The sequence below is a fragment of the Prunus avium genome, chromosome 8, assembly GCF_965620075.1.
Source record: "Prunus avium chromosome 8, drPruAviu1.hap1.1, whole genome shotgun sequence".
Classification (NCBI taxonomy): Eukaryota; Viridiplantae; Streptophyta; class Magnoliopsida; order Rosales; family Rosaceae; genus Prunus; species Prunus avium.
In genome coordinates this window covers 447,986-473,629 of record NC_142291.1, presented here as the reverse complement: position 1 = coordinate 473,629, position 25,644 = coordinate 447,986, and the positions used below count along the sequence as shown (strand labels likewise).

Sequence of the window (25,644 nt, the reverse complement as noted above, 5' to 3'; positions counted from 1 at the left end):
TCCAATCTGGACAATATCTCCACGGCCATTGACCAGGAGAAAGAGGCGCCAATGCATGCCATTCTTGATAATTATTCTTGAGAATTTAATCATAATTAATGTTGCTAAAGTGGTAGTTAGGACAGGAATATACACCAGTAATCCATACTTGTATGCTCAATGCGCCAACGGAGGGAAGGTTTACCATCCCAAAATAAGGAAATTAAAAAGGCTCAGGAACATGCTGAGTGAATTGTGGGTCAAGGTAACCCACTTAAAAGAACCCTAAATATTATTATTTTTTCAACAAAAACAAAGATTATTTTCCCTATTATATCTATTCGACTCCTATTACCGAATTTTGATATTATCATGCAGCATAATGGAGCATTTGATTCCGTTAGGGATTTCAATTATTTATCATGTTGTATTAACCATCTATAACATCAGTCAGTAATAAGTAGAAGAAAATATCAACTTAATTTCCTATGAGTTTAACCCCTGTTCTTGCTTTCACTCTTTCCACTCTGTATCTTGTTTCTGTGTCCATAAAAGCAAAGCTACCCATTTTCTCAGCTCTTTCATGCTCCAAGTGAAGGGGGCAAAACGTGCCATTTCATTGTGGGGCCCATCTTGGGCTCCCTCGTCATTCATCTGATGGTTACAATGTGTCTCAAGAACCAAGATCAGAGGATAAGGGAGCTTCTGTGGGGCTTCAATTTCCTGCTATTGATCATCAAACATCATAGTTAAACAATTCTACCCACATCTGTGGTCCTAGGGAGCTTCTGCTGGGCTTCAATTTCCCACCTCGGAGTTAACTGCATTCACATTTGATCTTTCGGATGGTACAAACTTTGATTTCCAAGTGTAGCTACACCCTGCAGTTTCATCAAACTGTGATACTTCGAAGGTGCAACAGCACCAGCCTGTGTGCATAGTTCTACTACTGCTGGAGCATGCCCATAAAAGCCCCTCCCTTTGTTCAAAAGCACTTGAGGATCCTGAGGTCGCCGCCGCCATACAATCTTTGGAGGCATAAGATCATCTACATTTGCCTTTCTCCAAAAGTGGGTTCCCTGCCAACTCTCATGCTTAAAAATTCCACAAAGCCTAGCCTTATGCCCAGATGGCCCTATATGAACTTCTGAACAATGGTTACATACTTTTGCTGGATAAACCATCAACAACTTCTCCACGCCATTTCTGAGAATTTCCCATGCCCTCAAAGTTCCACTGGCAATCATAAGAAGTTCATCAGATGACAATGACTCAGCTCCATCAACACTACAACAATCACTTTCTGGGCTCCAATTTGAATACCGATTTTCATCATTTGCCCCTGCTTGCCAGCATAGCTCGACAACTGCAGGAACACGTTCAAAGTCAAACCTCTGATGGTGCTTAATAACATCCTGGAACATGTGCTTCAGGTGAAATGCCTCTACTGGAGCAAGCACATCATTTAAACCACCAGTTATCCATTCATGAACACGATTCTTGTCACGATGTTTGAAACCACAACAAGTCTGAATTAAGTGGCCTTTCTCGCCTATGTATATTTCTGGACAGAACCTGTAAAAATAGGATATGGATGAAAAACGTTGGCCTTTCTTTTGAGTCACAGAAACTGTCCAGCAGAGCAGGAGGGAGAATGGAGATCAATTAGATTAACTCTAATTTGGAAAACACAGCTAGTGCAGCTCTCAAAAATAGCAGTTAGGGAGCTCAGGAACACGTAGATATAGTGGTCTAATTTATCCGAGACGAAATACAGAACATAAACTCTGAATTTTCCATGAAAATATTTTCAGAAGACAGATCCAATAAAATTTGTATTAAAAAAGGGCTTAAGTATGTATTCCACTATTGACAGCTACAAAGCGACTAAATTATCCTAGATTTCATGGAATTTTCCTCATAACACAAGCCTAGAATTGAAAAGAAACACGAATATCAAAGTCGATATTATTTCATGAAACATCTAATAGTAAAGTGAGGATTTCAATGCCAAATAGTTCAAGAAAAAGTAACATAAAAAATTAAAAATGGCAGATGAGGGATTTACTTGCAGGCCATAACTGGTAACACTTTGAGGAGGGTAGAGACACCTTGCATAATGAGCCTCCGGGAATTAAGGACCTCCTGGGCCACTGGAATCATGCCCGGTACTGGGTAATCTTTAGCCCGGTCTTGGATTCTCTTCTGAATCATAGGCTTTAGCTTCCTTAAGTCCATCTTATTTGAGCTAAAATACCTTGAAAAGGTGTACAATAGTTTGACATTGAAATTGGAACTCTCGCACAATTTCTTCCTCAGTACCATAATTTCCTTTCGTGTCAAAACTTTTCAATCATATAAAATCACATCTGCTCCACAAAGGGTAGACAAAAGCCAATGAGCCAAATGCAGAAAACACCACAACAAGTCACCCAAATCAAGTATTGACATATTCAGAGATGCTTTGGAACCAAACCCCTATTTCATATTTGGATGGTATAATGTGCAACACGTTACTAGCTTAGCACAGCAGTACAAAAAACAGACACAATAATTACCAAAGTAGAACTCTTTAATCGATTCAAAACCACGGCTTCCATAAAACCACCTTACTTTAGTTCTATACACAAATTCCACCCATTATCATGAAAATGAAAACCACCATGACCCAATTCTATATAGAAAGATTATACAAAATCCCCATAAACTTTAGGGAGCGTTTGTTATGCACGACTGGACTAGACTGGACAGGACTATATTCAAGGACTGGCTTGGATTGGCTTGGACTTAGTCTTGTCCTATGTTTGGTGGAGTGCTAGACTTTTAAAGGGGGACTAATGGGAAAAATAGTGCTATTTAGCACTATTCTATGTTTGGTGCAATTCAGGACAGGATTATATTTCTAAACCATAAAAATAATTATTGTAGACGTTAAATCATTTTTTTTTTCTGTTCTTAAATATGTATTATAAAAATTACAAACTAATATATAAATCCAAAACTAATTTAACTATTATCAACATCTTCAACCAATATAAAGTCAAAAGCCATCAAATACCAATAACATACAACATATTTAAGATAATGAAAGTGCAGATACACATGAAAGGTAGACTAGGAAAAGCAATATGCTTAAACATATATCTAACTGAAGTACCTCACTCAATGTTTCACTTAGGTGCTTGCGCTTCCCACAACCAAGAGCTGCTTCCTCCTCACTTTGCTGCAATTCTCAATCTCAATCTTTAAGGAATATTAACAAATGAGAACTGCTGCAAGCTAAATAAATGCAAGCAAATAAAAAATTAGATTTAAAAATACATAAACACTAGACTCAGTTGACCAAAAAATTCATATTTATCCTTTAATACAACCAACAAAGTTTGACAGAACACATCACCGAAAAATAATTAACAAATTTCGAACAGCAACAAAATAGTAGTTGGCTTTGTCACAAAAATGCAGCGAATTTTTAACACAACAGATTGAAAGAAGGATAGGTCTAACAAGATAACTGTTAATTCTCCCAAATATCTTGTTTGGGATTATTCCTTGCAGCTTCTGCACAAAGCTAAATGAACACACTCCAAAACATTGTCACAAATGAAATGACATACACTTGTTAGATTGCACTTCAACCAATTAACTCAACCCAAACACTGAACCAAACACCAATACAGCAAATCACTCATATTGATGTTTAGGTTCCATAGCTATTGTCTAAGATTATAAATTGTCAATTCAAATACTTCCTGCTCAATCTCCAATAATGTTCTCCCAAACAAACCCACATATAGTAAGCCCCAAAATTTCTATCCCATCATGTTCATGCACACACAAAAAAAGTCGAACCAAGAAAAAACAGAAATTGGTTAGATTTGAAATCTGAAATCTGAAAAACCAACGAAGTTGAAGACGAAGAAACTACTTAGATTTGGCTTCCAGTCAGATAGGTTGAAGCTGAAGAAGACGACGATGACGTTGAAGCTAAACCCTCTTGATCGAAGACGAAGGAGACGACGACGAACGTTGAGCTCGCTCGCGCGTTTTTTTCTCCCGTGTTTTCAAGTTTTTGGGGTTAGCTTAATTAAGCCCTTCACTTGAAGTGGGCTAAAATATGCCCAGTTAATGAGCTACGAATCCTACCAAGTCCAAGTCTTAATTAAGACATTGTTTGGCCCAAGATAGGATTAGGCTTCCTGCCCTTAAATTACAAGGGACAAAAAGGAAAACCCATTTTCTCAAGTTTATCAATTAACAAACTTTATACGTTAATAATTCATATAAATCAAAGAAAATGAAAAGTCACTTTTGGTCTCTGTAGTTTGGCACTTCAACTACTTCTGATCTCGTAGTTTCAATTCCGTCAATTTTGACCATGTAGTTTCATATTTGTAGTAATTCAAGGACAAGTAAATATTCATGTCAATTTCTTTGATGATGCAAGGGGCAATTTCATCAACCCAAAATCCTTGAGCATAAAAGCTCGTCTGGTTTAGGGTTCTTCAAAAATTGAGATTAGTGGTTGAATTTCGAGCCCTAATATGAAATAGGAAGAATTTCAAACAAGTTTTTATGCTAAAGGGTTTTGGGTTGACAAAATTGCCCCTTGCATTGTTAAAAAAATTGACAAAAATACTAACATGTCCTTGAATTGCTACAAATACGAAACTACAATAGCAAAATTGATGAAATTGAAACTACAGGGTCAAAAGTTGTTGAAATGCCAAACTACAGGGACCAAAAGTTACTTTTGGCCTTAGATTTAAGTATGCAATCAATCAAACATAACCAAGAAAATAAACAACATATCCATAAAACAGTAACAAGGATGAAGCGAATAAGTACCTCAATGCAAAGACTGTGAATCCGAGCAAGTGATGAGAAATAGGAAAATCGGGTGAGAAGGTGGGAAATTAGGAAAAGGTTTTGGCTTGTCCAATTCTCAAGTTTTAAACATTTTGCTTGTTTTGTTATGTATTTTACTTGGTTTGCAAGCAACTCGAACTCGCACCATTATGAGATGTGCACATATGGTGGAATTTGTTGGGAGATACCAAAATGAGAGCAGTCTTATGCATATTTGATTCTTTATATTAACCATTAACCCAGATCGAAATCGCATTCCATAGCATAGCATGGCAAAAGTTGCAGCCTTACAGAAACCAGAAAAATAGTAAATTATTAAGCAAACAAAACAAAACAAAACAAAGCAAAGTCCTAGTTTCAGTTTGTTACAACTTTATCAATCTTGTAGGAACAAAATTTGCTCCTAAGCTCTCCACCAATCTTCTATGAACTAAAAAAAATGCAAGAACTAACAAGTGTAACATAGAAGTGCACAGATGGCTGCGGCCGCCTACTAGAAATCTTAAATTTGAAGCATTTGTCTAGTTTTCTTTGAAATTGATTTGATTGTCAATTGTTTTTAGGATGGAAAATATAGTAGTTAACCACAATGCAATGCATGAAAAGACGTAAAACATTCATTTCCCCAAATCTAATAATTTTATACACTCAACTTTTGAACGAAGAAATGTTCAAAAGCTTCAAATTGCAACAAGAATAAAAAATAAAAAAAATCTCCATTTAGGGGATTAGGGGGGAGTATCGTATCTGATGGATCCATTCTCTAGTAATAGTACTGATATTGCTTCTACTATGATCGTTATTAGCTTTTCCTCGAATCAAGAGCCAGCAATCCTGAAAGCCTTTACTCATGCCTCAAGCGTTTGATATTGGAATAATTTGGTTGTGACCCAGTAAATCAATTGGTACATTAATCAGAACTATATATTAAAATAAGATATCCAAAATTTGAAACTTTTAAGGATTCAATTGTACTCTTTACATGCATGACTAATCTAATAAACATTAATCACCCAAGATCATTGGATGCACTGTAACATTTTAATTTGTTTTTATTTTTATTCAACCGAAGTTCGAAGAGGAGACTAAATGTTCTAAATCACTTCAACTACAAGAGCTTTGCAATGCATTGCAACACTGATGAATAAGTGAATGATAATAATTGGAAAAGCTTCAAATAATCCCCTGATCATTTCTTATGATAGACCTAATATGCTTCCATATGTAGGATTTGGAGTTCATGTCTGGGTTCGCGTTTCAATAAATAAGTCTGAAGATTGGGATTTGGGCATGAATTTGCAATTTAAGGCTCATGTTCAGGATTCAAAGTTTAGAGTTTAGGATTTGCGATTTAGAGATTAAGGATTAGATTCCAATTCCAAACCAAAACTAAAACGCAAAAACAATGTCCACAAAAAGGAAAGTCAACTGTCACTAATCTTCCTCCGAGACATGACATAGAGAGCACCACCTAGTTATTTTAGGGCTTCAATGTACCAATGAGCAGTGAATCTACCATGACTAAGACGCAAAAACACTGAAGATCAAACGGGATCCGACGAAAAAAGCACCCCGTTATGAAGCTTTCTCTCTCTTTTTGCTGTGTTTTAAGAGTTGGGCAGTTTAGATTGTACATCACAGTTCTATTCTAAAAAAATTTGCAATTTTTAATATATGAAAAATATTGATCATATTCTATGTTTTTAAAAGAAAAAATTTGTTTTACGAGTATGATCTAAGGCACACTTCTCCTTACCTGAGCCCCCTTCAATTTTATGTTCAATCAACTTCATGAAAAGATGCTGGTGGAGGTTTATTTGAACATGTCCACAGTGGTGTTTGGCTTTTCCAGTTGAGTGAAAGAACGAGTATAGTTTTTGATGGCTATATACTATCCACTTCTTCCTTTCTATTGAAACTACCCCTTCAAAAAGTCCAATAAAAATTAGTAAAATACATTTGAAAAAGAGAAGTGCTTAGTCCTAAAGCAAAGGAATAAACTAATAAATATTCCAAACGAAAGCAACACACATGTCAATGTCATGCATTTACCAATCATCTCATCTCAACTCAAATCAAATATTACAAGAAAAAAAAAAAGATATCAAATAATTGGAGCCGATTTGTTTAGCGGCATCCAAGGGGTGAATGGCTGATGGGCGTCATCAGCGCCTCCACTTTTCAGTGATGAAATGGACAAAAGAGACACATGGACATGGAATATGGGGAATTTCAATAAAGTGGGCGTTATTTTTGCACTCTTTTTTGGTTTCGGTTATGGCTTTCCCACCCTTTCCTGCCTAACTAATTACACATGACCCAAAATCAGGGACTTGCTTTCTCCATTGACGAGGCATTTGTACTCGATGCCCGTGACTCGGGACCATCATCAAGCACTGTGCATGAGCTAGCGACTCAGATTTTTACTTGCATTTCAGTGAGTTTATTGTTTTTTGATTCATTTAAATCGTAGAAGGTTTCTATGGCAAATGGTATTTGAATTTTATAAAATTTTATAAAAATTGGTTCTCAACAATCTCATATACTCTCTATTTACGATTTCACGTTGTGATTTCATTACGGAGAGCAAATGACCTTATTAAATAAAAGACGTGAGGTTATTTGTCTCATTGGTAAGTACATTATATTTTGATGAAATGCGATGACAACATATACCAACATTGATCGATTTAAAAGTTTAAAACTAATCAGAGAAAATTCCTATTAGAAACCACGTTATAAAACATGCACTAGTGTTAAATATCTAACTTGGATAAAAACCAACGTATAAACCAAAGAAAAACCACACCAACGTGATGTGACACTCAACAAATTTTCAGACACGACAGTCAAAACGAATCTATCTATAATTCATGGCCACTGGCCTGAAGAAAGAGGCGCCAATGCATGCCATGCATGATAATTATGCTTAAGAATTTAATCATAACTAATGTTGGTAAAGTGTTTAGTTGGGAGCGTTGATGATGGGATAGGATAGGAATTCCTTTGTTGCAATTACATTCATGCTTCCGAAAATCAGGAATATATACAAATACAGTAATCCATACTTTAATGGGCAAACGGCGGGAATGTTTACCATCCCAAAATAAGGAAAATAAAAAGGCTCAAATCAAAAGGTTTACATGCTGAGTGAATTGTGGGTCAAGGTAGCCCACTTAAAAAACACCTAAATATGCAAATGATTTATTAGTGTAGTGATTTGGAGCAAATGCTCCCTTCATGAAAGGTCTTGGGTTCGAATCCTAATGTCTGTATAGTGTGAGTGAGTTTAGTATGTTATCGCCCCTTTTAATAGAAATGATCTTTTTTTTAAAAAAAAACCCTAAATATTATTTTTTTTTCAATTAAAACAAAGATAAGATATATAGGTATAAATTTTGTTCGTATTTTTTTCAACAAAAACAAAGATAAGATATAGAGGTACTGATTGTCTCCTTCAAGAGTTGAACTCAAGTCCTCAATCTTTCCCCTTATTATATCTATTCAACTCCTATTATCATTTTTTTAAAAGAATATTAGCGATAGTCTAAACTACAAGAAGAGGGAGGTTTCACACACACACACACACACACACAACCAAGATGCCATGGGGGCACTGGTGGACCCAGAATTTTTTTAGCTGAGGTGCAATATTGACTAAGTATGAAAAATGGTTTTTCGGAATAATCATTTTCTCAAGATAATTTTTGGCGGCTTTTATTCCTTACACATCAAATAAGAAAACTTGATTTTATGAGATTTTAGTATGAAGTATATATTGACTTAATGAGCCATCATTTTTAGCCTAAATCGTATTTTGCACTAAAACCGATTTTTCATATTTTGATTTGGTGCGAATTTGATTTTCTAGTATTTTTATTTGAATCCAAATGGGAGGTACTTCCTTTTCATCAAAAAAATGGGAGGTACTTCCTTATTTACATTGTAAACTTAAGTAAATGGAGTAATATAAAAATAAATGAAAGTAAAAGGACAAAGACATTTACTTAAATGTTGAAAATGGAAATAAGGTAATCTGTACACCAATTCAGTAAAGGGGCAATTTGAAGCACCTACAATAATTTTTCCGGTAAGAAGAGGTGCAACTGCACCTCCTTGCGCCTTAATAGGTCCATCTCTGCATGGGGGTTCGAACTGAAACCACTGATCTGCAAATCAATGCATTTTTCCACTAAGCTTGACCTTGTAGGCCCTGTTGGCCCTATTACGAAATTTTGATATTGTCATGAGATGTAACATATGCATGCATATGCCACCTATAATTATGAAATCACCATAATAACTTCATGTTCAAACTTAGAAAGAGAAAAACGCTAGTAGCCTAATCCATCATATTAGCATGGCAGGCAGTCCAATTAAACATCGATAAATTAAGGTGTACAGTGGGGTTTGTTTTCTTGGGTGGAGGAAAAAGAAAGAAAAGGAAAAGAAGCTTGTGATTCCATAAGAGGTTCAAGATTAATCTCAAGTTCAAAAATTATTTTAAAAACTAACAACGGTTTAATGGTATTGTGGTCAAACAATATGGGGTAAAATATTTTCTGATATATTTTCATTCTCCAAAATGAGGTATTTATAAAACAAGTGTGTAAACCCTAATATGGTTATACAAGAAAACAAATAAATTCCTAATTACACAAGATTTGTACAAAAGAAATAAAATCCTAATAGAATAGGAAATAAATCTCCTAATCGAACTAGGATCTTGCCAACACTCCCCCTTAAGTTGGAGCAAAGATGTCATGCATGCCCAAACACATCATGTGGAGTCCGGAAATCAAGAACCCGACTAGGAGTACTATTAATCAAATAGGCAGCAAACAGAACAACATGCCCCCAAAGATGATGGGGAATAGATATATCCAATATGGGTAAGCGGGCAACTTCAAGCAATTGTCAGTTCTTCCTTTTAGACACACCATTTTATTGGGTGAGGGGGAGGGGGGGTTAAAATGGGTTGTCATTTGGTGAACAATACCTTGAGTACGAAAGAAACACGTCAAAGTATTATTGGCCAAAATACATATCTCACACTTAAAACTAGACTCATCACAAGAGCGGAATAAAGATAGAAACATACGCTTAAGGCAGTCAAACGACGGATGTCTCAAGCGACGATGCCATAACCAAATTTGTTGTTTGTCTTTGACACTGCAACTTTAAATAATATTAACGACACGATCACGAACTGATGCAACATGCAATGTTAAATATAACCACCATATTCGTTTATCATGCCTAATCGTCTCGTGAGTCTTGAGATCCTAGCAAGAGGATTGTGCAGGATAAAAAGTAACAGAAGTATTAAGTGTATCAAATAATTGACCAACGATAACAAGTTACAACATATATTAGAAACTAGTAACGTACGTGACAAGGACATAGTGGGAGTGAGATAGATTGTGCTCTCACCAGTAATTAGAGAGGGCAAGTCATTAACACTAGTTATGTATGGGTCACGGGTTTTACTAGACAAGTCATCAAACAATTTAGCATCATAAGTCATATGATCAATAGCATCAGTGTCAATTATCCAAGTATTGGAGCCAGTACCTGGGATAGAGTCAGAAACACACAAGTTTGCACTAGCAACATCACCAACATTTAAATTACCACCCATAATTCCAGCGGAAACACAACAGATCACGACAGAGTACACAACAGAACACAGCAAAGGCACACTACACAACAAGGCAAAGGCACAAACACGGCAGATGCACGAATCTGAGAATGACACGAACACAGTAGAGGCACAAACATGACAACACAACAAAGAAACCCAATAAGACATACATGGCAAAGTTAAAAACGAAATATAGGGCTAGAACATGGGTGGACACAACACACAGGTCATCAGAAAGTAGGCTCTGATACGAAGTCAAACAATATGGGGCAAAATATTTTTTGATATTTCCATTCTCCAAAAGGAAGTATTCATAAAACAAATGTGTAAACCCTAGTAGGGTTATATAAGGAAACAAATAAAATCTTAATTACATATTTATAAAAAAAGAAAGAAATAAAATCTTAATAGAATAGGAAATAAATCTCCTAATCAAACTAGAATCTTGCCAACAATTTTTTTTCTTCACAATGTTGAAACTTTGAATTCCTACCCCCATTTACAAAATAAAGAATGAAAAAAAAAGTAAGCTAGTTCAACTGGATTTAATTCTCCATGAGCTGCCTTTTTATTCTTAAATATCCTAAATTAGAGAGAAAAAAAAAAAACAAAAAGAAAACTAACTAGAAGAATGAAGCAAGAATAAAAGCCAGAATTTGCGGCATGGTGGGTGACTGGCCTTCCCTGCCCCTATTTAAAGGCATCTCACAGGACACAAAGCCATGAACTAATTGAAATTCACACATTGCTTTATTGGTGCTTAATTTTCTAAATTTAGAACAATTAAGTAGCAATGGCAATGAGAAGCAGGGGAGCAGTTTTAAGCCTTTTGATTTTCCTCTGTGTCTTTGTCTTGAACACTGTCCAAGTCCAAGGCAATCCAAACTACAGAGATGCCCTTGCAAAGTCCATACTCTTCTTTCAGGGACAGAGGTCAGGGAGGCTCCCCTCCGGCGCCGCCCAACAAATCACCTGGAGGTCCAATTCCGGGCTTTCTGATGGTCTTCAGGCACATGTAATATATATAACCTACTTGATTCCTGCCTGTCATCATTTTTAATTTATTTTTCTTTATTAAGTTCATTATACATACTTAATTTCTGAGTTATTTATGAATGCATTAGCTCTCATGCAAACCCATTTGCACTGCAAACAATGTGGTCTCTGTAGTCCATTCTTGCTCATTTTCTTAATAAGTTCTGGAGGGAGAGGGTGTGATGCCACCGCCGCCACCGGTAAGAAATCCAATCAGTAGTAATGTGGTGGATGGGGGAAGGGGAAGGGTAAGAAATGGGAAGGTTAAATGGCATAACGGTTTTTTTCTTCTTCTTTTTTGGGTTTTTGTTAAACTTCTTTAATTGAAAATTTACTGTATTGGTAGGTAATGCTTGCTTTTGCTATATTCTCAAAGATGCTACGCATATATAATATGAACGAAGGAAAGAAAAATAGAAGTTCAAATAAAAGCTTTTGACTTGGAATACAATTGTCTTTGGTGATATCTGTCCATGTTCTTCATAGGGATTATTCATATTTATATGAGCTTACTTTCTGCATATCCCAAGAAAGAAGAAAGGTTATAGTTTAAGTTTTTATTTTGCTACAAGCGTGGTCAAAAGTTGGGAGGAGCTCAAAATGATTTCTTAAAGGAAAGGAAATAAATAAATAAAAAGAGTTGGTTTGGGTCCCTCTGCATATGTTTGCATATTTTTTCTAGCATGAATCTTCATCTAATGTTAGTTTTTACCTACATGAAATAACTCTTGTTTCAATTTTGCAGGTGGACTTAACTGGAGGATACTATGATGCTGGAGACAATGTCAAATTTAACTTCCCAATGGCCTTCACCACCACAATGCTATCATGGGGCACGCTTGAATATGGCAAGCGCATGGGCCCCCAATTATCAGATGCTCGGGCTGCAATCCGATGGGCCACGGACTACCTTTTAAAGTGTGCTCGAGTCACTCCCGGTAGGCTCTACGTTGGAGTTGGTGACCCCAATGTAGACCACAAGTGTTGGGAGAGGCCCGAAGACATGGACACGGTCCGAACCGTGTATTCGGTCTCACAAAGCAATCCGGGCTCGGATGTTGCTGGAGAGACGGCCGCTGCATTAGCGGCTGCTTCTATGGTTTTTCGGAGGGTTGACCCAAAATATTCCAAGTTGCTGCTGAGCACGGCCAAGGAAGTAATGCAATTTGCGATGCGGTACCAAGGGGCTTACAGTGATTCCCTTGGATCTGCAGTCTGTCCGTTTTATTGCTCATATTCTGGATATAAGGTATATTGTTGCTAATAATTTCTACATGTATCAATTTTAAGAGGGAAAGTAGAAAATATAAATGTTAACGATTTATTTACTGAGCTCTCCAATTTGGTACAAAATTTCAGGATGAGCTTTTGTGGGGAGCTGCCTGGCTTCTTAGAGCAACAAATGATGTTTATTACTTCAATTTTTTGAAATCCTTGGGAGCTAGTGATTCAACAGACATCTTCAGCTGGGACAACAAATTTGCTGGTGCTTATGTTCTATTATCAAGGGTAAAATTGCATGCCTATTATCAAACTTTTTCCATCCTTTTTCATTTTCTTTAATTATAAATGTATTCAATATTGGAATCTGGTTTACTTTTCAGAGGGCATTGTTGAGCAACGACAGGAACTTTGAGCCATTTAAACAAGAAGCTGAGCAATTTATGTGCCGGATTTTTCCAAACTCACCCTCTTCAAGTACACAATATACACAAGGAGGACTCCTATACAAGCTGCCTGGAAGTAACCTCCAATATGTAACCTCAATAACATTCTTGCTTACTACCTACTCAAAGTACATGGCTGCTAGAAAGCAAACATTTAACTGCGGCAGCTTCGTTGTCACTCCGAGAGCCTTAAAAGCCCTGGCCAAACAACAGGTATATCACTTTATACTGTGCAGCAAAACTAGACCGTGGATCTATACCACTTCACAGTTTGACAACATAAGTATACGTTTATGATTTATAGATGACTGATTTGAATTGAAATTTTAGGTGGACTACATATTAGGGGTAAACCCTCTGAAGATGTCGTACATGGTAGGCTATGGACCCTATTTTCCCAAGAGAATTCACCACAGAGGATCTTCGTTGCCTTCAAAGGCAAGCCACCCACAGAACATAGGCTGTGATGGTGGTTTCCAACCATTCTACTATTCAGCAAACCCAAATCCTAACATCTTGGTTGGAGCCATTGTGGGAGGTCCAAATCAGAATGATGGATTCCCAGATGACCGCAGCGACTATAGTCATTCAGAACCTGCAACCTACATAAATGGTGCTATTGTTGGACCCTTGGCATACTTTGCTGGGAGCTACGAAAGTTGATTGGATTGGAGACACCTCAAAACTCAGATAGGAGTGGGTTATATTGTAGATAATTATCTCTGATTATCCCAACCATAAAATGGACGGGATACTTATTTTCTATGTGTTTTCTTCTTTTTTAGTATGATTTGGTAAGTAGATGACTGTAGGCTCACAAAGAGCAGGTTATGTGTCAAAAATGAAAGCTTTTGGATTTACATGTGCGGTCCAAGAGTTAGAATTACAACGTTGCATAATGCATACGAAAGAAAGGGAAGATCACATCACGCTACCACTTTTAAGAGACTATTTTCAAATTTTAACAAGGAAAATGGTTGTAAAACGAGCCCAATCTTTTGTTCGAGCTCAGTTCATTTCTCTATAATTTGAGCTCAAAACAGCCGAAAATGAGTCAAACTCAAACTCGAACTGTATCGAGCCGTTTTGACAAACCCTACAAATCACAGGGAAATAAATACCTTAGTATGGATTTCAATAGTGAAGGAAAGTATTTCTCTTTTCTAAACAAACAAGTAAATTTGTGTTTTTTTGGCTAAACCCTGAAACAACCATAGCCAACATAGCTAATACAAGCCCCGAAACCCCAAATTATATAAACATATTACCTTCCTCTCGGGGCCAGCCATAAGCTCCTTGGGTCCTTCAAACAAGATACTGGAACCCGAATCTGATGCTGTTATCCTTCTCTAACTCCCGATCAAACTCCGTGCAGCAGTATGCATGCATATGGGTCTACCTCTTAGGGCTTGTATAGTATGCATGCATATGGGTCTACCTCTTAGGGCTAGTTTGATACACCGTATTAGACTTTGGATAGGAGTAGGATTAGGATTGCCATCCTCACCACCATAGGGTACGAGTTTATTAGACTTTGGATAGGAGTAGGATTAGGATTGCCATCCTCACCACCATAGGGTACATTAGGACGATATAGTTTTGATTAGTCAATTAGGGGGATGGATTATGATGGATGCCTGGTCTCCCAGCCCATACATTGTACAATTCATAATTGTCCAGAATTGATTTATAGATGCATGTTCCATTTCTTACCCATGCTAGGTTGTGCATTTCGCTTGCTAGTTGGAACTTGTGGGATTTGAGAAATGGATACCAATCCACAATTAAATCATTGTTTTCCCCTTTCCTCCATATTGACGGGTCATCTTAATGTTTTATCAACTTCTTTATTATACAAGAAAGGAGAAAAAAAATATAGAATTCTGGTCAGAATAACAAAAAGGATGAATTTGATCTCTTGGGAGCATGAAGATCAGTTTTGTTTTTAATTTCTTTGTTTTCCGAGTAACATAAGAAACCATCACGGAGAACCTGCACCACATCAAGTTCAATATAACATACATTTTCAGTACTTACTTTCCCTGCCATGCGCATAACCACAAAGTACTTTTAAGGCATCCACAAAATTTCTGCTTTTAATTTTCAACTTCTTCTGTTCAAGGGTTTGAAGAAACATATGAAAGAGAGAAATAAGAGGTGAATCATCTTTTTCTTTATTGGCTCTGAATACTAGCCCCAAAGCCAATAAACCGAACAAAAATTCCAAAATCCAAAGCTTGCAACAGCAATTTTGAGACCATTACCATACCAATGGAACAAAACTATTTGGGATCACCGAATTGACAAGGAAATTATTGATTTTTTGGTTTAGGGAAATTTAGAGAGAAGCTTCATGTCGTGTTCCTCCCATGCATAGGATGAGCGACATACATTGTCCAGTTAAGAAATACCATGTGTTATACAATCTATAAATTAAAGCTAAAAACTTATAACACATGATATCTTTCAACTCATAGATACCCTGCCACTTCACTTGACATTATCTTTATTTCTACTAACAGATTTCCATAAATACCAAAATAAAAAGAAAACATTGTCACTGCCTCATCATGTGCTGATCACATAACCATTTATATGAGAGGAGCATTGTATGTGAAAATATATTTCTCCTAGTGTGAGATAAGTGTGCACATATTATACACGTGCAGAAGACATGCTCCTTTACCATTCTACTTAATCATATCCTGATAAAGAAGAAATTCATGCGCACAACTAGTACACTGAGAAACTAAATAAACGTTTGATCAATCTTCCAGTACAAATCAGATTTGGTGTGCACATGCAAAACCTTAATACCAAATCATATCTTGATAAAGAAGAAATGCATGTGCACACCAAATCAGATTTTTACCGCATGCAATCGCTTGATCAATCTTCAACGAGCACAAGAGAGCACCACCGTTGCATTTGTATACACCGACAAACCACATATCTTAGATGACATTATGTAACATGTAGGAATTGATTATTATCACATCTGTTAATATACCACTAATACACACATCACCTGTCACATAATGTGGTCCCAAAAGTTGGTCTATTTAGCAGTACTCAAAGGAAAGAGGTCATTTCTATATTTGAATGAGCATGAAATTCATATTCATACAATAAAAAACCCAAGAAAATCTCAATCAAAGCTCCGCCTGACGAAACCAAAAGTTAAAAAAATAAATAGACCAAGAAAAGTAAGATAGTCCACTAAATGAAAATAAAACAGGAAAGGGCACATGTGATGCTCCTTTCATATTCAATGAGCAATGTTGATAAAATGTATGTAGTCTTGATCGAAGAAATATAGAACTATATTACAAGACTAACACAATTAATTAAAAAGTAGATTGCATTAAGTTAAACATTCAATGTAACAAATGAAATGACAGTATATCTTAAAACATAATTAAACCCCAAATAGGGTAATATCAAACACAGTCTAGGCTTGATCACAAATGACCAAATCAAACCACCATGATCTGACCAATGCAATTAACATTGCAATGTTCTACCCCCATTATTTCAACCCCTCTTCTCTCTTTATCCTTTAAACAACGAACCCAAAGTTCGAATGTTTTTAACTTAAAAATCTACCGCTCGACTCTTGGGACTGTCGTCTTTGACATACATACGCAACAACACACATAGAGCATGTATTAGAGCCTGGATTTTCTATTGTACGTTGTTTTAGACTTTATGTAATTATTGTTTCCAAAAATAATGTAGTTTATATATAAGATAAAAAAACGAATCTTATTTAACCAGGAAGCCCCTTCTAGACCTAGAGGCTTGGTAGAAGTTTCACTAATTACACCATTTCAAAAATAGAACTTCTCACAACCAATAACCTCTAGACCCACTACCACAGCATCAAGAAGCTTACAATGCAGCCCACTCAAAATAGTGGAGCAACTTTTAACCAAAATGCTGCCTCCATACTAGTCTCCATATTAGACCATATTAATAGCCAAAATAATGACAATGGAAATTCAACTCCTCTAAGTCATACATATCACTTTATGCTTCTAGAAGCATAAACCATTTCAACTTGGACTTAGGTAGTGGATGGAGAATGCTAAGTTCAAACTGACAACTTGTACCTACTTTGCATATCACAAAACTTATCTCATTGAGTTGTTACACAGCTATGAAGAAAATATAAACTAACAAAAGAACACAATATGGGATCACCGCATACACATATTGGGCATTCATGCATATAGAGAGAGCGTATATAAGCACAACAAATGAAGTGTACCAGTCTCATGATTTCAATGGAACTCCATCAAGCTTTGCTTTAAATGTCCACAATTACATACAAGAAATCAGAACAAAGATGAAAAACATTAAAATTATGACAAAAAAAGATATAATGATTCCAAATAGAGTACATAAATAAACAATCATATGATAAACTTGTTTCTTTGAATTCCAAAGTTCTGCCTCTTGAGAGAAGCATCTTACTGTTAATTAATGAAACTACATTAACTACATGAACAAAACTACAACTAGCCAAATCTAAACACAGGAAGCACAACAAATATACATACCTGGGTACACCTATGAATGGACATACTAGCAATACAAACTAGCTTACTCAAATGGAGAATCTTCCACTACCCACTAAATACTCACACCAGTAATACACTTAAGTTGCTACTTTACCAGAAAGATTAGCCATGGAAAAGGTCTGACACCTAATCACCTTCATATTAAATTCTAGTAAGAGGGATAGGAGATTGGGTTGCTCATATCATGGCGGCGTGACCTAGAGCGACTAATGGTATCCAAAGTTGCCCCAATAACTCTTCGACTATATTCGTAATTGTTGCCATTGTTAGGTAATCCATACCCATTAGATTGTTTATTTACACCAGGGGGAGTGGGCACTGAATAAAAAAAAGAATGTTTCAGCAAGTATGAAAAAAAAAAAGCCAATATGATGGCATGTTGAGTTTTTTAAAATTAAAACAATGAAATCAAGCAAATGAAACAAAAGAAAAGAACAAACATATCACCTGGGGGATAGTTTAGTGGAAAGTCTGAAATTCTGGGAGTTGATAAACCAATGGAATTCGGAGAGATTTCCATACTGTTAATTGGTGAGGGAGCCGACCTCAGTTTGTGAGGAAAACTAGATGCAGATGCGACCGTCGAAGGAGTATTATGTGAAGGCTTGTCTCGCCCAGAAATCTGTGAGCCAAAAAAATGTATCAATGTCAAGAATCTCACTTAGAACAGTAATAGCCTACAGCGAAAAAGTTCCAAATGTTGGTCTGTCACCAATCACAGAAAGGCACCCCACATAACATGAGCTAACATCACTGTCATTGGGTTATAACAGCAAGAATATAAATCATCAGGTGAAATGACAGAATTCTCACTATTCCAGAATATTAATGGAGACAGTCTCTCAGTGTCTATAAATGTTAAAGGGCCCAAACCCAGGCCAAACAAATAGAAGACCATTTGTGGAAAGACAAACAAGTGGAATGCAAAAAAATTACCGCAAACTTCAGTGTCCGATTGTAGAGAGTCACAAGACCAGAGAAAAGCCTAACAGCATACTCAGCAATGTCCTCAGATTCATACTCTGCAAAAGCATAACCTTTAGGTCTATCGGTTTCCTTGTCCCGAGGAATGTGTAGGTCTACTAACCTCCCCGCCTGAATTAGAATATCATACAAAACTCTCTCACTCACTCGCTCGTCCAAATTACCTGTTAAAAATAAATGTCATATAATCATAACAGAATAAATAATAAACTTAGATGTGACAGACATAATTAACAGAAAAAAAATTAATGAAGATAGAAGCAGAGGGGCAAAGTACATGTTACCATTTATTAGATTAGTTTTATTAATCATTACCATTTATTCTGAAAATTAATTCTTCATCATAGATATAACAATTTAATTCCCTGCAATACAAGAGTTATTCAGCAGAAACACTTTTCACACTAAATTTTGAATCTTGAAATTCTCATTGGCACCCAGAAGCACAAACTTATCCACACACACTTTTTTTATATATATATAAAAAAAATGAAAATAATATATGAAAACCAATTCCTAAGAGGAAAAGACAAAAAAAAAAAACCAGCTTCCATCAAACAAGCATGGAAAAGAATAATTTTTTGAAATGATGTTTTCGAGTTACTGACTTTAAGGGGAACTGCTACTAGAGAATTTAAAAAAAAAATTGAAGGAGCAGTGTACTGACCTATGTAAACACTGGATTTTGAGTGCGTGGACATGGTGGGTTGAACTTCCTTAGCAGTTAGATCGGAGGCGGAACCCTAGCTCGAAACGACGTAGTGAAAGGCAGACAAAAACGACCCCTGTGCTTCGTTTGAAGAGAGAAGGTGCAATGTTGACCTTAAAATCTTACAACGAAGGAGGAGCGTCGTTCGATTTATTTATACTGTTTACTAGTATTCCTTTTTAAAGGCTGTAATGAATAATACAACGACACGTCTTCTTTCCCTCTCCTCTCCGGAAAAGGAAAGGACAAAAAATAATTAAATTTAGCAATTTTCGTATTCTGTTATTTTTTTTAATTTCTTTGGATAAATAGGAAGGGGCCCAAGGCCCAAGGCCCAAGAATAGAAAACTAAGCAGGGAAATATAGTACCTAATTTTACTTGTTTTTTCATTCAATCCCATCATGGAATGGAATTTGAGTCTCCATTTCTATGTGGGTTTTTGAAAGAAAAGATTTGGATTTGACAAGAAGTCCAAATTTCCTAGGTTTTCCATATTCTCAACAATGTGCAATAAAAAGCAGAGTTATGGGTGTCCAAAAAGGAAAATAATAATTAAAATCTCACAATACACAAGCCTTGGTAGTTAGCATTGATACATTTTCAGTGGTATTAAACCATAAAATGGGTTTGCGCCATTTTTTTTAGGGCAAAATGGGTTTGCTGGTAATTGCCAACAATCATACTGATACTGTACAGCACAGCCTTTTTGCATCTTACAATAGCAAATCGACAGGTCCTCGGTTTCGAAAACTTTACACTCTGTTCATATGTTCTCAACACAAATGTGTTGTAGCACCCAATGCTGAATCGACTATAAATTTGATGATGATCAATTGCATTGCATTCCTATAAGTAGGCAGTTCATCTCTTTTGCAGTCAAACTCTGATAAATTCCGGTCATGCTCATGCAGGTAATTCTTGCAGAGTGAACTGAGTTGTTCGAAAAGCACTGCCTATCTTTAAATTAAAGATTGTTCGCTTCAATATAATCTAGATAGGCTCGTACAAGCTGTGATGGGCTCAAAATCAACATTGGCTTCAGCAAGAAGGCATGGACCCTATCACGTTGACACTGGCTCAAAATGATCCACAGAAATCATGGGAAAAATTCAAGTATCAACAGCATCTGCATGAACCATTCAGGGACCGATGAAGCATAGTGATAAAACCGGCACAACCAGCTTAATTTGGTTCCGTGTTGCTAGTTTGTTACCAATAGTCATTGCAAGAACATATGCCATCATGAAAGTGGTGGAACCGGTTTGAGTCTCTCACAAAAATCTCCTTGTGAAGTAAATTTGATGCTAACTTCATGAAGTTATGGCAGTCCACACAGATTCTGATGTTCTTCATTATTTTAATAGCAGTCCGACTACAGTTTGAACTGCCTTCATTCATAATAGCAAATACTAAAGCTAGCTTCTCACTATGATGGTACAATTGCTCCTCTTTGTGTTCCTCTTCCACATCATGCACAGACAAGCTTGTGTCTGGAACATAACCCATTTCCTTTAACCGCACAATCAGTTCTTCTAGCTTGCTGCATATAACCTTCCTTTCTGGATGACGTCGGCCTCCAGATGAAAACTCATGGACCCGATTTCCGATCTCAATCCAGCTTAATCCAGGTTCCTTTTTCACTCTACACCCTTTCATTTCCTTCCTAACCAGGCCTGCTTCACCAAAGTTACCATCAGAGCAATACATGTTTGACATTTGTACATAACCTAATGAATCCTCTGGTGCTAGCTCCTTCAATCTATTTGCTGCTAACTTGGCCAATTGTGTTTTTCCATGCTTCCTACATGATCCAAGGAGTGCGCTCAAGACTACAGAATCAGGCTCCATTGGCATTCTACTTACAAGCTCTTCAGCCTCAACAATCATTCCAGCTCGACCAAGAATATCAACCATGCAGGCGTAATGATCAAGTTCAGGTACAAAACCATACCTCTCAAGCATGGAGTCAAAGATTCGGGTTCCTTCTTCTACCAGTCCAGCATGGCTACAAGCACAGAGCAGGGAAACAAAGGTGGCGGAATCAGGTTTCACGTCCATTCGTGAAAAGAGCTGCAATGCCTCTGTAGCTTGTCCATACAAGGCATAAGCCTTAAGCATTGTGTTCCAAGAAACGACATCATAAAATTCAATTCCATCAAACACTTGCTTAGATAAGGCAATGGAGCCACACCTAGCATAGGCATGGATCAAGGCATTTGCAACTACTGTGTCGCCCTCAAACCCAGCTTTGATCACTTGTGAATGAACTGCCAAGGCATGGCGCTCAGTTGCAAGGCTTGCATAAGCTTTTAAAACAATTGAGAAAGTGTACCTGTCAGGAATTAAGTTCTCCTGGCGTAATTGGCGAAAGAGGAAGAGTGCTTCTTCAGGGTCTTGCTCTGAAAAGGTGGTTATGATGCCAGTCCATGCAACAATATCCCGATGACAACTTGTCTCTGAGAAGAGTCTGTAACAGTCAGCAATATCTCCTCCAAGATCTGAATAAGCTTTAACTAATGCAGTTGCCACTTCAATTTTTAATATAAACCCAGTTTTGATGGTGAGACAGTGCAATTGAAAACAAAACTTAGTAATCCCATTATCATCAAGGCTATTGCTTCTGCACATGGAAGAAAGGACGCTAAGAAGCGTGGCACGATCAAACCCATTCCCGTCAAGGTACATTTGTATAAACAGATGAATAGCTTGAGCTCCAAGTCCACGATACTGAAACCCTGCAACCATGGAATTCCAAGATATGAGATTCCGGAACTCCATGCTCTTAAATACATTCCACGCCTCGTCTTTACTAACATCATAAACACCTCCATGATTACAAATCTTGCTATACATAGTAATAAGAGCATTTGCAACGTAAACACAAGCATCCAAAGACATTTTCAAAGCAAGCGCATGTACCTGCCGGCCATATCCAACATCACTCTCCGCACACGAACTGAGAACGCTGGTGAACGCAAACTCATTGGGTTGGTAGTGCACCAACATGCCAGCAAATAAACGAAAACAATTTTCAGTTTCCCCGCGTTGTGCATACCCTGAAATGAGAGCAGTCCAAGAGACAATGTTTCTTCTAGGCATTTCATCAAACAGTTGGTTGGCGTATTCTAGGTAACCAAATTTTGCATACATATTAATAAGGTGGTTCGTGACAAAGAGGTCAGGTGAGTTGATGGGTTTCTGGGCAACCATGTAATGGTGCAAAGAAAGGCCTTCATGGATGCAATGGTGGCGAGCACAAGCATGGAAGAGAGTGGCGTAGGTTTGATTGCAGTGAGGTGGTGGTTGAAGAGTGTAGAAGAGTGAGAGGGCTTCCTTAACTTGACCACGCGTGGAGAGATCCCGCACTTCGCCGAGAAGATTATTCGTTTGCAAATTGAGGCCTGAAGGCGTGGGAAGGTTGATTGTGCTAAAGGCTCTGTGAGAGATGCGACGCGCACAAGCACATGGGCGTAACATCAGGGCTTCCTTTCCCTTGAGCTGAAAGAGTAGAGATGATTTTCAGGTTCAGAAATTACCAATTGGATCAAAGAAGAAGTGCTCTTGCTCTCGCTCTGGCTGCTGCAACAGTTCCAAGTTTCAGTTTTGTCTGGAAATCCACTGCTCTTCTAAAGGGTTCAGAAACAATGCTGAGCATTATGGGATGGAAAGCTGGAACCAACAATCACTTATTTATTATCACCATCAAAATAATGAATATACCCGAAGAAAATATCTTATCCCTTTATATACAACATTATTTTCAAAGTTTCACAAAAATTTACTAAAGAAAAGGAATTTGGAAGGCAACCCCTTCTTCCTTGCCTTTCTGTCAAATGCGTTTAACATGGACGTAACATGATTATCATCTTCATCTTCTGCAGCTTGAGAATCACAACAATTATTAGGTGGCAATTTGCATATAACTGGCAGGGGAGGGGACCAAGGGCACATTCATGCAATCCTAAGCCAAGGCTATATTGGACGCAGCAGAGCAGTTGCCCTGAATTCATTACTTATGCTTCCAGGATTCAGGAATTCAAGCACGTGCTATATAGATGAAGCAAATAGAATTCAAAGCATGCATGCAACCACCTGACTTTCTCCGCATGGTTAGTAGTTCCCGCCCATTCTGTCCTGCCCGCCTTTCGACCCATGAATTCTTGAGATCGGGTGGTACTTAACACGAAATGATCTGATTACCATCAGCGACCCAATTTGGAGGCAGTTGGATTTGTCCAGAGTTACCTATATTCAACCACTTGGAAATTTCAGCTCCAGGAGAAAGAGAGAGAGAGAGAGAGAGAGAGCTGAAGGTATCTCAGAATAACCGACTTAATGTTCCTTCTCAGCAGAATTAGAGCCTTCTTCAGAAGTAGTTCCTCCCTGCAAGGAGATATATATATACACACACAAGGAAAAAATAAGGAGTTAATATTTACTTTTCAAGCAGATGACGGCACATCAATGATGACGAAATTTAAATGAAACACAAAGAACATAGTTCAAGGAAAATTTAAATTCTACCATCTCAAAATGTACTTGTGCACTACATTAAACCATCCAGACTCTCAAATGTAGCTTTATCAACTTCCTGTAGAACAATTTGATGTTGGCCTCCATCAAAACACTGCATAGATGTTTGGATAAACCCTGCAACATCTTGCTCATAAACAAGACGAATCCCACATTTCTGGATCTCCACGCACAGGCTGCTGGTTTCCGATAAACCCCACAATGAACTTGATTCATTTAAATCTGACAAATCTGAAAAATCTGACAAAGAAAACATAGAAAAAACAAAGAAAACAATCAGAATGAACTGGTTTCCGATAAAGCCCGCAGATGAGATACATAGAAAAAACAAAGAAAACAATCAGAATTAAATCTGACAAAGGTGCAACTTTCTTTCCAGTCAAGGAGATATGGTTCCAGTTGAAACTCATGAGTTCGCAATGTGAATCTATATAAGTAATCAGAAGTTTCTGAATCTGATTCACTGTCGGAAACAGCAGGGTGTCCTTTGACTAAGAAAACAGCAGCAACCCCCATCCACTTCTTATTATCTTTCAAATCTGTCCCTCAACTCACTGTTAAACTACTCTCTGTGCATCAACTATGCCACGATAATAATTGTTCTATCCTATTTGATCAATATGGTTTTTGCATACAGGACCAGTTTTCCAAGAGAGTGCTTCTCAAGGGCAGGAGCAGTAATGGATTGTATCCAATTCCCAGTGCATCCCAGCTCTCTTCTCCGTCTTAGGCCATAGCATATCTCGGTCAGCAAATAAAGTCTTCTGTATGGCACAGTAGGTTAGGACATCCTACCAATGACATTGTTCATACTATGCTCAAGTCTGCCAATTTACCTATTCTAGTAGATTCCCCAATGCATGTTTGTCCTCACTATTTGAGTGGCAAAATGCACCAATTACCATTCTCATCTACCCATGTTAAGGCTTCTTTTCCTTTTCAGAGGGTTCACAGTGATGCATGGGGCCCTTCTCCCTGTAAATCCATAGATGGTTATCAATATGTGGTGATTTTCATTGATGAATACACTAGTTTCACCTGGTTGTGTCCCCTGTTTGCTAAATCTGAGGTCTTTACAAAGTTTACTCATCTTTATGCTTATGTTGAGAATCAGTTTTCTACCTCCATTAAGTGTTTGCAGAGTGATGGGGGTGGGGAGTATATGAGTAATCAATTCAAGGATTTTCTCCTTACTCACAGAGTTATTCATCAAGTTTCGTGTCCTTATACTCCTCAACAAAATGGTCTAGCTGAGAGAAAGAATAGACATTTGGTTGAAACTATGATTACTTTGTTAGCTGCAGCTTGTCTTCCTCAACAGTTTTGGTTTCATGCAATTGCACATGCGGTGTTTCTGATCAATCGAATGCCTAGTAAGGTTTTAGCTCATCAATCCCCATATTTTCGGCTTTTCCATACAATCCAGATATCCAGCATCTTCGAATATTTGGAACTGCTATTTATCCTTGTTTGAGAACCAAAAATTCCAATAAACTTCAACCTCGATCTACTTTATGTGTGTTTCTTGGATATATGACAGGATATAAGGGCATTCTTTGTTATAATGTTCTTACTGGAAAGATGGTTATATCTAGAAATGTGGTTCACGATGAAACTGTGTATCCTTTTCAACCTATCAT

General features: G+C 37.3%; 4 protein-coding genes across 6 annotated transcripts; 1 reads left to right on the top strand and 3 right to left on the bottom strand.

Annotated features, from left to right (window-relative positions):
* Positions 1–384: 384 nt before the first annotated feature.
* Positions 385–4,072, bottom strand: LOC110757348 (APO protein 4, mitochondrial-like). Of its 2 annotated transcripts, none has more exons than XM_088245030.1 (4): positions 3,908–4,072; positions 3,137–3,258; positions 2,048–2,348; positions 385–1,554 (listed from the first exon to the last, which is right to left on the bottom strand). In XM_088245030.1, exons 3-4 carry the CDS (start codon positions 2,302–2,304, stop codon positions 807–809), a joined length of 1,005 nt encoding a protein of 334 aa, XP_088101156.1. In that variant the 5' UTR covers positions 2,305–2,348; positions 3,137–3,258; positions 3,908–4,072; the 3' UTR covers positions 385–806. The 2 variants fall into 2 exon arrangements, with proteins under 2 accessions (XP_088101156.1, XP_088101157.1); XM_088245031.1 differs by having other exon boundaries at positions 3,137–3,222.
* Positions 4,073–11,209: 7,137 nt separating this feature from the next.
* LOC110757359 (endoglucanase 9-like) lies at positions 11,210–14,054 on the top strand. The gene is made up of 5 exons (XM_021958947.2): positions 11,210–11,507; positions 12,273–12,776; positions 12,887–13,036; positions 13,132–13,407; positions 13,525–14,054. The coding sequence occupies exons 1-5, from the start codon at positions 11,286–11,288 to the stop codon at positions 13,855–13,857; spliced, it is 1,485 nt and encodes a 494-aa protein (XP_021814639.2). The 5' UTR covers positions 11,210–11,285; the 3' UTR covers positions 13,858–14,054.
* A 3,560-nt stretch (positions 14,055–17,614) lies between these two features.
* Positions 17,615–19,617, bottom strand: LOC110757406 (RNA-binding (RRM/RBD/RNP motifs) family protein). Of its 2 annotated transcripts, none has more exons than XM_088245458.1 (4): positions 19,429–19,617; positions 18,714–18,799; positions 18,225–18,399; positions 17,615–18,095 (listed from the first exon to the last, which is right to left on the bottom strand). In XM_088245458.1, exons 1-4 carry the CDS (start codon positions 19,460–19,462, stop codon positions 17,926–17,928), a joined length of 465 nt encoding a protein of 154 aa, XP_088101584.1. In that variant the 5' UTR covers positions 19,463–19,617; the 3' UTR covers positions 17,615–17,925. The 2 variants fall into 2 exon arrangements, with proteins under 2 accessions (XP_088101584.1, XP_021814691.1); XM_021958999.2 differs by having other exon boundaries at positions 18,714–18,925; positions 19,429–19,616.
* A 363-nt stretch (positions 19,618–19,980) lies between these two features.
* LOC110757355 (Tetratricopeptide repeat (TPR)-like superfamily protein) lies at positions 19,981–24,218 on the bottom strand. The gene is made up of 2 exons (XM_021958941.2): positions 23,996–24,218; positions 19,981–23,854 (listed from the first exon to the last, which is right to left on the bottom strand). Exon 2 carries the CDS (start codon positions 22,946–22,948, stop codon positions 20,681–20,683), a length of 2,268 nt encoding a protein of 755 aa, XP_021814633.2. The 5' UTR covers positions 22,949–23,854; positions 23,996–24,218; the 3' UTR covers positions 19,981–20,680.
* Positions 24,219–25,644: the final 1,426 nt, after the last annotated feature.

Excerpts from the sequence above, each read along its gene's own strand:
- LOC110757348 (XM_088245030.1), bottom strand. The coding sequence starts at position 2,304 with ATGGTACTGAGGAAGAAATTGTGCGAGAGTTCCAATTTCAATGTCAAA. Across the intron at positions 1,555-2,047 it reads TTACCAGTTATGGCCTGCAA|GTTCTGTCCAGAAATATACA; the intron begins GTAAATCCCTCA and ends CTATTTTTACAG.
- LOC110757359 (XM_021958947.2), top strand. The coding sequence starts at position 11,286 with ATGGCAATGAGAAGCAGGGGAGCAGTTTTAAGCCTTTTGATTTTCCTC. Across the intron at positions 13,037-13,131 it reads CTTATGTTCTATTATCAAGG|AGGGCATTGTTGAGCAACGA; the intron begins GTAAAATTGCAT and ends TTTACTTTTCAG. Across the intron at positions 13,408-13,524 it reads AAGCCCTGGCCAAACAACAG|GTGGACTACATATTAGGGGT; the intron begins GTATATCACTTT and ends TTGAAATTTTAG.
- LOC110757406 (XM_021958999.2), bottom strand. The coding sequence starts at position 19,462 with ATGTCCACGCACTCAAAATCCAGTGTTTACATAG. Across the intron at positions 18,926-19,428 it reads AAAATCCAGTGTTTACATAG|GTAATTTGGACGAGCGAGTG; the intron begins GTCAGTACACTG and ends TATTTTTAACAG. Across the intron at positions 18,096-18,224 it reads TCCACTAAACTATCCCCCAG|TGCCCACTCCCCCTGGTGTA; the intron begins GTGATATGTTTG and ends TTTTTTATTCAG.
- LOC110757355 (XM_021958941.2), bottom strand. The coding sequence starts at position 22,948 with ATGTTACGCCCATGTGCTTGTGCGCGTCGCATCTCTCACAGAGCCTTT.